At 40.9% G+C, this 14,555-nt stretch overlaps 1 protein-coding gene across 1 annotated transcript in view; it reads left to right on the forward strand.

Annotated features, from left to right (window-relative positions):
- MOXD1 (monooxygenase DBH like 1) overlaps positions 1 to 14,555 on the forward strand; it is an 85,099-nt gene that overhangs the window by 47,385 nt on the left and 23,159 nt on the right. Inside the window, 2 exon segments of the mRNA XM_001926931.3 lie at positions 13,331 to 13,510; positions 13,784 to 13,886. Coding sequence (XP_001926966.2) covers positions 13,331 to 13,510; positions 13,784 to 13,886 — 283 coding nt within the window.

Consider the following 14,555-nt stretch of genomic DNA (forward strand, 5'->3'; position numbering starts at 1 on the left):
TTTTTCTGAAATTTTCTGTACATATGCAATCATATACCTTTATGTCTATTTCTGTTTATATTTTCACTCATCTCTATTTATTATTTAAAAATAGCTAACACTCATAAGTAAGAAAGCAACTACATGTCAAAGAATATCAGTGGCAATATCTAGTCACGATGTTTTCTCCACTCCAATGCACTGAAATAATAAAGGCTTTGAAGAAGTCTGCTCCACGTAATGAACTGTCAACAAGTGGTAAAACAATGAATTGCTACTCCAAGTAGGGAGAAAAAAACTCACGTATGAAATAATTGCATCCAATAAAAAATGATAGATGTGCTAAATTGTACAGAACTCAGTAGAGTTTTCAACCTCTTACTTGGAGTTATTATGTGCTAGACACATATGCTCCTTCGCTGTTTATGATGGATTAAAAGGTGATTTGCATTTCCACTTGGTAAATAAGAAGACTGAGTTTCAGTAAGGTTAGGTAATTTGCCTCAGGTCACACAGCTGGTAAGCACCAGACATTGGATTATAAACCAAATCTTTGGCTTCAAGCTACCACATAGTACTGCCTCCCGAAACAAGTTCAGAGAAACATGGCAAATGTGGGCCAAAATAATCAGAGGAGGTATCCAGGGAAAACAAAACCTGGGCTTTCAAGAATGAGTAGGATTTTAATAAGCAAAGTAGAGTAAAGGAGCTATATTGAGTGGAGGAAACAATTCTAATGAAATCATGAGGTAACAGCTAACATGGTATAGAAAGAGAAGTAATTCCTATGGCTGGAAGTTCATGCATATCAAACTGTGTAGGAAGCATGCAGCCAATGGCAGAGGTTCTTGAATGTCAGAAAAAGAAGCATGGTCTTTTTTTTTTTTTTTTCCACTCTGCTGCCTATGGAAGTACCAGGCCATGAGCTGAATGGGAGCTGCAACTGCAGACCTACACCACAGCCACAGCAACGCGAGATCTGAGCCTCATCTGTGCCTTACATCTGTGACCTACACTGCAGCTGTGACAACGCTGGATCCTTAACCCACTGAATTAGGCTATGGATCGAACCCACATCCTGACAAAGACAACATTGTGTCCTCAACCCATTGAGCCGCAATAGGAACTCCAAGAAGCGTGGTCTTGATCAGTTACACGATAGGTGGTGTGGCACCATTGAATATTATTCAGATTAATAAGGTGAAAGGTGCTGATTTGTGAAGATGGGGTGTAGTCCAGAAAGCAAGCTCCTAAACATTCAAGAAGATATGTTTATGGCTCTTGGTATAATTTGGGTAGGATGTATAGGAGGCGTGGACTCGAATGAATGCTGTTACTGGAAAGTAGCTTGAAGGATATCTTGAAGATAGAAATATGAAATAGGCTGAGCTATATTGCTTTGGCATATTCTAACTATTCAATGTTCTCATAAAAAATGGTTTCCAAATATGACATAGAACCAGAGACTCAGCTATTAGTTATTTTAGAAACTCTTTTTCGTTTTTTTCAGAAGTCTTAATTAACAAAGCTTCTAACTTGATCCAGACTTGGGTAGTCATGTCAGGTTTTATTGTTTGTCTAAAGAACGGAAAGAAGCAAATGAAGGGTGACTGAAGAAAATAATTGTCATTGACAGTTATTGTCAGCATCAAACACATTTTTATTTCAACTGAGTGTGGCTTGGGTTTATTTCAAGCAAATCCCTTAGTCTGGAGCTGCAGCTTCATTTTGAGTTTGATCCTTCCCATTGTGTCATCTTCATCTTTGGGCTGTTTTCCCTCATGGCTGGGAGATGGCAGCCTCAATTTCTGATGTAACACTTTCTCGTTCACGTCCTGGGGAAGGGAAAGGAGAGCCATCCTGTCAGCTACCATATAAAAGTCCTTGTGATTTGACCAGTTTAAGTCCATGTCAAAGATGAGGTCCCGTAGATAAATTTAGGCCACTAGGGGAAGTAGGAACCATTCTTAGCCCACTGGTATAGTTGAGCAATTCAGGATTCTGGTAGGAAAATCTTTTGAGCAAATCAATACTGGAAGGTAATCAAAACTTATCATTCTCTGGCCTTTGCTTCTCTGCTGTTCTAGAATATGAATCCCGTGACTGTCAGATTCATGTATGATTCATCTTTGTTTCCACCTTTGGCACATAGCCAAGAACATATAGTAGGGTGGAACAGGGTTTTTTTGTTGAGTTGAGTTGAGTTTTTTTTTTTTTTTTTTTAGCTCATTAGTTGAGTACATGAATGAATGGATGAGTGAATGGAAGGCATCTCTTTGAAATAAAATATTTCAGAACAAAATGTTAAGGGAAGTTTATATTCAGAACTGTCCATAAACACACATATGTGTCAGTGTCACTAAGTTTCTTTTGGAGAAAGGAAGGAAGTTGTAATTTCAGAAAAAGATCTCTGTAGAGAAAATATATTTGTCATATATGCAAATGTGAAACTCAAATCCTAAATTAATTGACATTGCACACATAAATTTGTATTTCATATGATTACATATTTCATAATAAAACCTTTAACCATGGTGATATTTTTTTGCCTGAATATTTGTAGCATATAAGCCTTAAAGTTTGATTTTCAAATACTGGAAGTTGTGAAGGGATTGCTTGCATGGATTCACTTTTTATATATGTGGGCACAATGTTAAAAATGTATTTAAAAATACAGAATCCAAGTTATAATAATACATCACTTTTGGAGCACCTACAAGGGTTCTATTGCCTTATGTGTGCCAGCCATTTGAGTCTCAAGCGGTCTTATAAGTAAACCTCATTATTACTGATTTCCTGATAAAGAAACTCAGAGACATTAAGTAACTAGGAAACAAAAAGTCACTTAATTATCAATTCCTTTTTTTTTTGCATTACACCCACAGCACATGGAAGTTCCCAGGTCAGGGATCAAACCCATACCACAGAGGATAATGTCAGATCCTTAACCACTAGGCAACCAGGGAACTTCATCAATTCTTTTTTGTGGTGGGAATAATTAAGATCTAGTCTTTTAGCAAGTTTGGTGCAATCATATTACACCAAACATGTTGATTTGATGTAAATGTATCAAATCAACATGTTATACACCTTAAATTTACACAATGTTATATGTCAAATATATTTCAAGGAAAATAAATAAATAAGAAAGTAATGGAGCAAGATTCAAGCCCAAGAAATGTGGTCCCAAAATTACTCTTCCATTTTGCTACTTAGGTTGGGTTCCCAGATACGGTCCTCTGAGACAAGGATTTATGTACAAAGAATTGATTAAGAAAATACCAGCAGAGAACAGTAGGGGCAGAGTAAGGCTAGGGGAAAAGGAAGAAGCCAAGCAAGGGAGTGACTGCCTTGTAGTTCCAGATTTAACCTAATCCCCTTGTCAGCCTGTTCAGTCTCCCCTAATAGGGTACCATGGACTGGCTTATAAGCAACAGAAATTTATTTCTCATAGTTATGGAGATACTGGCCGCCTTGGTGTCTAGTGAGAGCCTTTTTCTCAGAGATGACTGTCTTCTCACTGTGACCTCACATGGAGGAAGGGGTTACTATATGAATTGCGGGATGACTCATGAAATAAGTTGAATAAATAAGCCACAGAATGGCACATATGCAGCTGGTTTTAAGAACAGCTTAAGTTAGGCACTCATACTCCATCAAGGCTGTCTTCTCTTTGGTATCTTTCTGTGTGCTGACTATTGTATTTCACCTTTTTTGTACTACACCCTAGCTTCTTCCAAAATCTCCCCCTTCTAGAGGGCAATGGTTTCTTTTTCATAGTTTGAAAAACCCCAGAAAGGACTGATGGCTTGGTCAGTTGTGGCTGGTGGGGCATTTCATGCATGAAGCTGGTAGTTCCCATGAAAGTTCAGGATTGTGGTTAAGGGGTGAATTATTTCTCAGAAGTCCCTTCTCCCTCAGTTTTTCCCTTTTTCTTCACTTGCTGTATTCATGTCCATCCAGTTAGAACATCACTTCCTGGCTTTAGCTGCCAAGGGCGTTCAAGTGGTGGCCCCTTGACACCACATCCACAAATCAGGTTTTGCTTCGAACCCTGACCTTTTTCAGAGTGGATTACCTCTGGGACAATGACGCCATTCTCTTGCTCCATTTGGTTGCCACTTAAAAGTCAGATATATTGTCATTTTAGAAGAGCTATCCCCATCAGGGATGAAGATAAAGAGGGAGAAAGAGAGAGGGCAGCAGATACCCCTGACCTACCATAGTCACATGACCATATCAGCATGACCTTATAATAAAAATCACCTCTCCACACTGCTAGTTCTAGCTGAAATGTTCTCAGAGCTGTGTGGCTTTATGAGTCAGTGCCCTTTGGATAACCTTTGTCAGAGATGGTTTACCGGCTGTTACATGGACAGCAACCTGTGCCTCAGGTGGGTATATAAAGCAAGATGCCAGGAACAAGAATGGGCAGGAAGCAAAGAGATGGAGATTTACAAAATTTCCAGCTCATTACAGATTCCACCCATCGCTTCTTTCCTTTTGCTTTAATTTTTAATTTATTGAATGGCAAGTTGGTTTTGGAGAGCTATGTTCCACTCATGTTTCAACAAGTCACATCTTAAATGGGTAGTCTTGGAAGAATAAGTCTAGGAAAATTGCTCATAAAAGCTCTAACAACCTCCTGTTTTTCTGAGCTCAGTATACTTAGACCAGTGAAGAAGGGTCTTTTATCCACCTCTCTTTTTTACCCTCCAAAAATAAAAACAAAAGCAAGATATACATATATTTAGCTATAGATAATCTTAGTTTTGCTGTTTATGTATTTTTTAATTTTGAAATAATATCAGACTTACACACAGAGTTGTAAAAATAGTAGGGTTCTATGCTACCATCTTACATTTCCTAATTTTATCAAAACCAGGAAATTAACCTTGATATAATGTTATTAGCTGATTTACAGACCCTATTCAAATAAGGGGAAACAATGTCTATTTGTGAAGTTTATGTCACAAATAAATGTAGAGACAACCATGACCTAGGTATAAATGTACACATCTGAAAATTGTTAGCTTTTGATGAAAACTATTGAGATTGGAGGATATATTAGATTCCTAGAGCTGCCACAGTAAATGACTATAAGCTGAGTAACTTGAAATAGCAGAAATGTGTTCTTTCAGAGCTCTGGCAGCGGGAAGTCCAAAAGCAAGGTGTTAGCAGGGCCATGCTTTCTCAAGAGCCTCTAGAGGAGAATGCTTCCTTAGCCTTTCCAGCTTCTGATGCTTTCTGGCATTCCTTGGCTTGTGGCAACTAGACTCCAGTTTCTGCCTCTGTCTTCATATGGCCATCTTCTCTGTGTGTGCATGTCTGAGTCTGAATCTCCTTTTCCTTTCTTTATAAAAGATACTACTCCTTGGATAAATCCTAAAGAACCCACCCTAAGTCAGTGTAAACTCATCTTAACTAATTATCTGAAAAGACCCTATTTCCAAATAAGGTTACGTTCATTTTTTCCTTTTTTTTCTTTTTATGGCCTCACCTGTAGCATATGGAAGTTCATGGGCTAGGGCTTGAATCAGGTCTACGCCACAGCTACAGCAATGCTGGATCTGAGCTATACCTGCCACCTACGCCACAGCTTGCAGCAAAGCTTGATCCTTAATCCACTGAGTGAAGCCAGGGATTGACCCCACATCCTCATGAACACTATGTTGATTCTTAACCTGCTGATCCACAATAGGAACTCCAAGGTTACATTCTGAGGTTCCAAGTGGGCATGAATTTTGAAGGAACACTGCTCTACACAGTATAGGGGAATTAAGCAAAAAATAGGTTTCTTCTGTACATTAGAGACTGGCATGACATTGTAAATCAACTACACTTTAATAAAAAAAAATACCAAAATAATCAATTGCATGTCTATACACTACCAATGAGCAATCCAAAAATAAAATTAACAAAACAATTCCATTTATAGTAACACCAAAAATAATAGATTACTTAGGATTAAATTAAATGAATCAAGTATAAGACGTGTTCACTGAAAACTACAAAGCATTGCTAAAAGGAATGAAAAACCTAAATAAATGGAAAGATGTATCAACGCTAAAAAAAATAGGTTTCTTTCTACAAGTGTTATTATGGAGGTAATTGGTATGTGAGAGATACAAAAACATGTGGATTCTTAAGTTTGGCAGTGCTCAGTGGCTTTCTGGAGAAGTCCTTCTGAAACTGAATCTGTTTCATAGAAAGGAGACACTCAAGCAGGCACAGATATGTCAAGGACCCCACACCTTCAGTGACAGAAAGATAACATACATTTCCCCGAAAATTTTTTTTACCTTCTGCTCTGATATAGTGACTTCATTCTAAGTTCTTAGGAATTCTGAGACACTTAGAAGGTGTTTTTTTTTTTTTTTTTCTTCTTATCTCCATCTTATTCTGTGCTATAGACTAAGACAACACCAAATGAGATTCTTTGGATCATTTCATTACTTTATATAATTTTATATACTTTTTTGAACTGAATAGGTAGAATGGATTATTGATGTTTAAGATTCTTAAATTCCTATTGTGTCCTTTGCATCAAATTCCACCCCCAAATCTCAGATCTGCCTTCATGTAACTACAGAGTGGATAGAAGTTCTTGAGAGGTGAGCTCCAGTCCTTCTACTCTGCCATCCTGTCTCCTGGTTTCCAGAATGGATTGAAATTCTTATCAAAATAAGTGTTACTAAAATAACTGAGTCATTGACTGAGAGCTGATTGGCTCTCCTAGATTCTTAAAGGTTTTTGCATAGATTCTTCAAGGTTTTTGATGGGGACAAAATACTTCCATTCCCTGAACTCGTGCCCATCCATGACCAAGAACTCAGAGCAAAATAAAGAGGATGAATGCAATAGTGTAAATCATCAATTTTGAGGTCTTGTATAAATGGTTGTGAAAGTATCTTCTGTATCCAAGTGGAGGATCAGAAGGGGCAGAAAACAGGATTGACCCACAGTTTTGAGCATTCTGGTCAATTGTGAGGGGCTGGTGAGTCAGTAGTTCAAGTAGCCCCTTGGGACAAAGTGATGGTGGAGCCATGGGAGAGGTTTGAAACCACTAAAAGAGCAGGAAGGAGAGACAGAGAGTTTCAGAGGGAGTGTAGTCCTGGGTGGTTATGAATACAAGGTGGGAGAGCAGGATTGGGTTGCTGGAGTGGGAGGCAGAGGAGCTCCCTGAAATTGAGACGATCAGGAAGTTAGGAGGCAATGCATTTGGTGACTCAGCCTCCCCCATGTTGGCTTCATGGAAAAGGTAGTCTTCATTTCCTTTCCATTCAACAAGTAGTTATTAAGCTGTCTGTGTGTTGCAGGGACTATCCTTTGACCAGCTAAAGGGGTAAGAGAAAGAGGGGTCACAAGAAACAGTATAAATATTGGGGTCTTTTCAATGTCCAGGTTCAGTTTTATGGTCGATATTAATTTCCACCTTGGTCTTGGCAATGCTCAGCAGCTTTCTTTCTTCTTCTTCTCTGTTTTTGTTGCCAAGTCATCTCAGAAGTACCCCAAAGTTCCAGTTTCTTGAACTAACTGAAGTGACTGTCTTATTGTCTAAAAGCCTTCAGTTTGAAGTTTTCTCTCTCTTTTTCCTCTGTGTTTTGGTTCCTGGGCTGTTTTTTTCAGTATGCGCCCAGGCTAACAGATAACCCACAGCCGCCAGGCCATCGTTGCCCGGCCTCTATTGCATATGAAGGTGATGTACAAGCCTACCATCTCTCCTAGGTCTGTAAATTCCACTCGTGTACAACACAATGCTCAATAACACAGTTTGATGTGTCATCAGGTGTGTGTGTCATTGCCACCCACTTCCATAGGCACTTTTAAAAAATATTTCTTTTTTTTTTTTTTTTTTTGCCACACCCATGACGTGTAGATGTTCCCAGACCAGGGATCAAACCCAAGCCACAGCAGTAACCTGAGCCACAGCACTGACAATGCCAGGTCCTTAACTCCCTGTGCCACAAGGGAAATATTTCTTTTCATTTATTTCTTCTGCCATCATATAGCCAACCTAAAAGCAAAATTCAGTTAAATGTTCACTGTAGCATCAAGAATACCAATTTATCTACGTCTGTCTACTTTATGTTGCCATAATGTGACCTTCTTGGACAATTATATCATTGTAATATTTTTTTAATAGAGGCAATTGTTGACATTCCCATTTTTTGTTTTTGTTTTTCAGGGCTGTCCCTGCAGCATAGGGAGGTTCCTAGGCTAGGGGTCAAATTGGAGCTGCAGCTGCCAATCTACACCGCCACAGCAACGTGGGATCTGAGCTGCATCTTCGACCTACACCACAGCTTATGGCGATGCTGGATCCTTAACCCCCTGAGCGAGGCCAGGGATCGAACCTGCATCCTCTTGGATCTCATCAGGTTCATTACCACTGAGCCACAACAGGAACTCCGACATGCCCATTTTGATTGTGACAATAATGTGACATCTGTGAAGTAGTAACCAAAATAGAAAATCCTTTTTAGGTGCTGCCCATGGAGCACTGATTCCTTACAAGTCTTACTTGTCTCGGAAGTATTTAGACAGAAACGTGTACAATTCCCATGGACTGCTACCAAGAGCAGCACAAAGAGTACTGTTTGATGCTCGCGTTCAGCCAACAAGCAGTCGTGTGTGTCATGAAGCCCCTTTGCCCATCGCTCTCCTTCCTCAGGTGTGCTCGCCAGTCTCTGTCGCAGCCTTACTTGGGGTAAAGAAGGATATCATCACAGGGATAAAACACAAGTGTCCTAATGCTTCACATGCCATGGAACTGGTTGTGGCAGCAGAAGGCAACGTGCAGCTGTGATTCGGGGCCTGGTAGCAGGGCCTTGGCATCACTTGGCTTTGTAAGCATGACAGGAAGCCTCGTGGGAAATTCCCTCCCATGCTGGGCCAATGGCCCTGTCTGCTCTCATCAAAGTGCCCGCATTCCCGTTCCCGGGAACTTGGACATGAGCTAAATGGGTTATTCCCATCCATAGGAATATTCTTGATGTCTTGCTTAATTATCTTCCATGGATATCTTAAAATTCTCCATTAAGAAATTCTCCTATTTTTCTGGAGCTTGACAACACATATTTTTCTTTCATATCTGTGGTCTCTTAATTCAGTAATTATCCTTACATATCATTTTCAGGCACTTCTCTTTCTTTGTCTCTTTCATCTAACAATAGGAAAAAAAATCTTTTTTTTCCCCCCAAGTGCTTTGCTTCTTCTAGGCTTCTTTTTCTCTTCTTCTTTTTTTACATTTATTTTTATTAAAGTACAGTTGTACCAAGGCTTCTTATATTTCCCTATGATCTGTACCTAGGTTTGCCGGCAGTAAGTTTCCTTGGTGTTTTATGAGTGTATTTTTCTTAGGAAGTCTTCGTTTTCTAGGCTGTACTATGCATTTGTAATCTGGGGGTTGGATTGCAATTTAATTCTCCCTGAAGCCTTCACTGAGTTTTGAAGAGAGACCTTATTCCTCCCACCCCAGCCCCTTAGATGAGAGCATGCTTAAAGGCCACCAGTATCTCTCTCCTTCCTAGAGGCCAGGGACACTTGGACTGGGTGGCAAGCAGGGCAGGAGACTCCCCAGGCATAAGGCTTCCTCCCAGTCTGGCACTGTTCCCTTGATGGCAGTGTTGCGTTTTGGCCCCAAAGCACCTCCTGGCATTGGCTCCGTGGTGTCATCACCCTTGTTGCTGACTGTTGTTGGCAGCTTGCCTTACATGAAGTCTTTTATCCTCCCACTCGCTGGCACCAACTTCCAAGGTCATTGGTGTATCTCCAGCATATCTTCCTGTTATAATGTGTGGCAGTCAGAAGAGTACTGACCTTGGGGACCAGACCAACCTAGTTTCCAATCCCCAATCTACCACTTCTTAGCTGTGGTACTTTGGGCTTGCCACTTAATCCCCTGAGTCTCAATTTTCTCATCTGTAAAATGGAGAGAGTAACATTTACCTTATGGATTTGTTGTAAACATTAAATGAAATACATCAAATGACTTCGTAGTGGCTGGCAGATAGTAAGTGCTAAAGAAAAGACAGATCTTATTGTTTCAAGAATGCATTATTAGCTTGGCACCTTGGTGTTGATTTCAACACTTCCTTTAGGTATAAAAAAGGCACTTGTTCTTAAAGGGTTTCTTTTTTTTTTTTGTCTTTTTGTCTTTTGCGGGCTGCACCCATGGCATATGGAGGTTCCCAGGCTAGGGGTCGAATTGGAGCTGTAGCCACCGGTCTACACCACAGCTCACAGCAATGCCGGATCCTTAATCCATTGAGCAAGGCCAGGGGTCAAACCCGAAACCTCAAGGTTGCTAGCGCAATTCATTTCTGCTGAACCACGACGGGAACGCTGCTTTTGTTTTTTTTTTTTTCTATTTCTTGGGCCGCTCCCTCGGCATATGGAGGTTCCCAGGCTAGGGGTCGAATCGGAGCTATAGCTGCCGGCCTATGCCAGAGCCACAGCAATGCAGGATCCGAGCCGCGTCTGCAACCTACACGACAGCTCACGGCAACACCAGATCGTTAACCCACTGAGCAAGGGCAGGGACCGAACCGCAACCTGCAACCTCATGGTTCCTAGTCGGATTCGTTAACCACTGCGCCACGACGGGAACTCCGCTTTTGTATTTTTTTAAAGAAGTTTATTTGCAGCTCCTTTAAGGTAGGCACCACCCAGCCTCACTTAACTCAGCACCCACCTTCTCTTAGTGTCCTTTTGCTCTGCCTCGATGAAGGTAGTTTCTGTAGCTGCCTCAGCAACAGTCAGCTCGCTCATTTGCCCTAAAGGCTCCTGTCCAGAACCTACCTTGTAGAGCTCCATACAACCTACAGGGTCTGCCTGAACTTAGAAGGCACTCAGCAGGAGTTCCCCTCGTGGCTCAGTGGTTAACGAATCCGACTAGAAGCCACGAGGTTGCGGGTTTAATCCCTGGCCTTGCTCAGTGGTTTAAAGATCTGGTGTTGCTGTGAACTGTGGTCTAGGTTGTAGGCAGGGCTTGGATCCTGTGTTGCTGTGTCTCTGGCCTAGGCAGGCAGCTGTAGCTCCGATTAGACCCCTAGCCTGGGAACCTGCATATGCTGCAGGTGTGGCCCTAGAAAAGACAAAAAAAGAAAAGGCTCTTAGCAGAAACCTCACATAGGCCTGAATATTTTACTACTGACATATCATCAGTTCCCAGTCTCTCTTAGAGAACTGAGATCCCCAAATAATTAAAATTTCAAAAAAAGAGCTCAAAGTAGATGCAGAAACTAAAAGCCTATAGAAGCCCTGGGCTGCTGTTCTGTGCAATTGTATATTACGCAACCATGCTTGAACAATCACTGCCATTTTCAAGCAAAATTGAAGAGTTTCTGTCTTCAGGGCATAGGATCCTCTAGAGATGAGACAAGTGCAAACAAAGCCCTGTGCAATGTCATTTTCTGTGAGTGTTAAAGATGTACACATGGGTTAGGTGTGGCATGACTCACTATGCAACACAAAAGAAAACTGGATTTAAAACCTTGAACCCTTGGCTGCCCATTCAGATCACTGCCTACTATGTACTGCTTCGCTCTTTGCCTGCTAAGATTTTTCTTTCTTTTCTTTTCTTTTTTTTCCCTCTTTTTTATTTTTTTTAAAATTTTTCTGGCCGTGCCCATAGCATATGGAAGTTACCTGGTTGAATCGGAGCTGCGGCTGCCAGCTTATGCCACTGCCACAGCAACACAGGATCCGAGCCAGATCTGCGACCTATGCCACAGCTTGTGACATTGCTGGATCCTTAATAAACCCCTGGCTGAGGCCAGGGATCGAACCCACATCCTCATGCTACTAGTCTGTTTCTTAACCCGCTGAGCCATAATGGGAACTCCTAGATTTTCCTATTTTTTTAAAAAAGAAAAACTAGGTAGAAAATAAAAATGGAAAGGCTTAGGAGAAAATAGCTGAAAACACTTCATCTTTATATGCTTGTCTAAAGCAAGGGTTTTGAAATTAATTGCTTGCATTTGAGTAGTTAAGGCTAAAAGCAGAGATATGGATGAGCTCAAAGACTCTAAACTCCTGGAAATTTAGGAACACACCAGGGCTGCTTTGTCAGATGAACAGCAGCTTCAAAAAACCCCATAATTAAAGGCCACACCTATAGCCCAGCAAAGCTAAGTACAGGGCTGGTCCACTTCCTCTGGATATAAGGCTCTTTGGGATGTTAGGATGTGCTCAGCTTATGCTGGGTTCCTGCGCAATGGTCTGAGGCCCTCACAGAAGGGACAGTGGGAGGAGCATTGTCACCTGAATCATGCTTTCAGTATTAGACCCACTTCACCACTCATTCTGTTTTCACTGGTTTCCAGTTTCCTCATTTGAGCACCGTCGCAAGAACACATCACTGCAGTATTTTGTTTTTGTTTTTGTTTTCTCTCCCAAATTCTAATGGTAAAATTCTTTTTAGAGTTTGATTTTAATCACTAAAATAAAATTATCCTTTATTGAGCCCTACTTTGTGCCTAGCACTATGCCACTATGCTCAGCACTAGATAGATAGATAATAGACAGATAAATAGATAGATAGATAGATAGATAGATGATACATCATCTATTTCCTCCAGGAGGGATAGGCAAAGATAAAATTTTGAAGTGGAAGAGAGGGGGACTGAGGGAGTTTATACCTATGTAAATTTTTTTCTCTGCGAAAGGGAGAGAAGAGAGAAATCGAGTGAGTAAGCCTGGGCAACATAAAGCCTGGAAGAGAGCAAGCAAGTTTTGAAACAGCTGCTATGCAGAGTCATAAGGGAAACAACAGTGAGTTAAAAAAGCAAATAGCAGGAGTTCCTGTCATGGCTCAGTAGTTAACGAATCCGACTAGGAACCATGAAGTTGCAGGTTCGATCCCTGGCCTTGCTTAGTGGGTTAAGGATCCTGCATTGCCATGAGCTGTGGTGTGGGTCGCAGACGCAGCTCGGATCTGGCGTTGCTGTGGCTGTGGTGTAGGCCAGTGGTTACAGCTCCGATTAGACCCCTAGCCTGGGAACCTCCATATGCCGTGGGAGTGGCCCTGGAAAAGGCAAAAAAAGACAAAAAAAAAAAAAAAAAAAAAAAGGCAAATAACAGATCAGTAAAGTCCTATGATTCTTGGAGGAGTAAATGGTTATCTCATCTTTGCCATTGTCATTGTCATCGTCGTCATCATCGTCATTCCTGCCATCATAGTCATCATCTCCAGAGCAAATTATGCTGGAACCACATAACCTTTATACAACTGAGTAAACTCCTCCTTTGAGAAACTGGCGATCGTTCCTGCTAGTTTCATGCTTAGCGTAAGGTGTGGCAAGGTGTTTTTATTGATCGCGTCCTCCCTCTCACCTGTGCTTGTTAGGTTGAGCCTGTGATACAGAGAGGCCACGAGAATCTGGTCCATCACATCCTGCTCTATCAGTGCAGCAGCAACTTCAGCGACAGTGTTCTGGACCACGGCCATGAGTGCTATCACCCTAACATGCCCGATGCCTTCCTCACCTGCGAGACCGTCATTTTTGCCTGGGCCATTGGTGGAGAGGTGATTACTGAGATGTAATGAAGTTAATGGATCATTTCCCTCCTATATTCTAATTCTTATAAGTAAGGCTCCATACACTGTGTCTGATAAGAGGGGTGCTTTATTTTTCTTTCCATGGGAAAGAATTCTTTCCTTAAACCATTTTATTTAATCAACTCTAGATTAATAGAGTTGCAGAATGTTGAACTGTCACTGAGAAGGGTGGTGTTTGAGTGGAGTGGAGCTCTGAGGGACTTTCGTAGGACGCTGTGTCATGGAATTTTGCTTGTTTAGGGATTTTCCTACCCACCCCATGTTGGATTATCCCTCGGCACTCCGTTAGATCCTCATTATGTGCTCCTGGAAGTCCATTATGACAATCCAACATATAAGGAAGGTGAGTGTATTCTGTGTCCTACCTATGAATTTTTAAAGTTTTGTGACTTTTTCCTTTATTTTAACAGAGTTAAATAGACTTAAAATGACATCAAATGTTATACAAAATTAGCCTATACATTTTTCATCCAAACTTTTTAGGGTGAAAGAGGCACTGTTAACAATTACACTGAGACAACAGTCATTAAAGAGGCAAATGGGCACACGTGGGCACTAATTTTCAGAAAGCCATTTGCATTCTACTTACCAGGAAGTAGAATAATACACTTTTCCCTTTATGATGAGAATGAGTCCGAAACACATGGTGCTTATGAAACATTTTCTTTCTAAATGCCCGTATGAAAAGCCACCATTCATCACACTAGAAAATACTGAGCATTTTTTGCAGAACAGATACTGACTCACAGACTTTGAAAAACTTATGGTTTCCAAATGAGACAGGTTGGAGGGATGGGGGATGCACTGGGGGTTTGGGATGGAAATGCTATAAAATTTGGTTGTGATGATTGTTGTACAACTATAAATGCAATAAAATTCACTGAGTAATTTAAAAAAAGGAAATAAAAAGAAAATATTAAGCATTTTGTTATGTGATAGGCAAGCCATAAATATACTCAAGAATATTTATGCAGTGATACTGTGTAATATGATATGAAATTAAGAGAGGAAA

Source organism: Sus scrofa, chromosome 1 (assembly GCF_000003025.6).
Source record: "Sus scrofa isolate TJ Tabasco breed Duroc chromosome 1, Sscrofa11.1, whole genome shotgun sequence".
NCBI classification, from domain to species: domain Eukaryota; kingdom Metazoa; phylum Chordata; class Mammalia; order Artiodactyla; family Suidae; genus Sus; species Sus scrofa.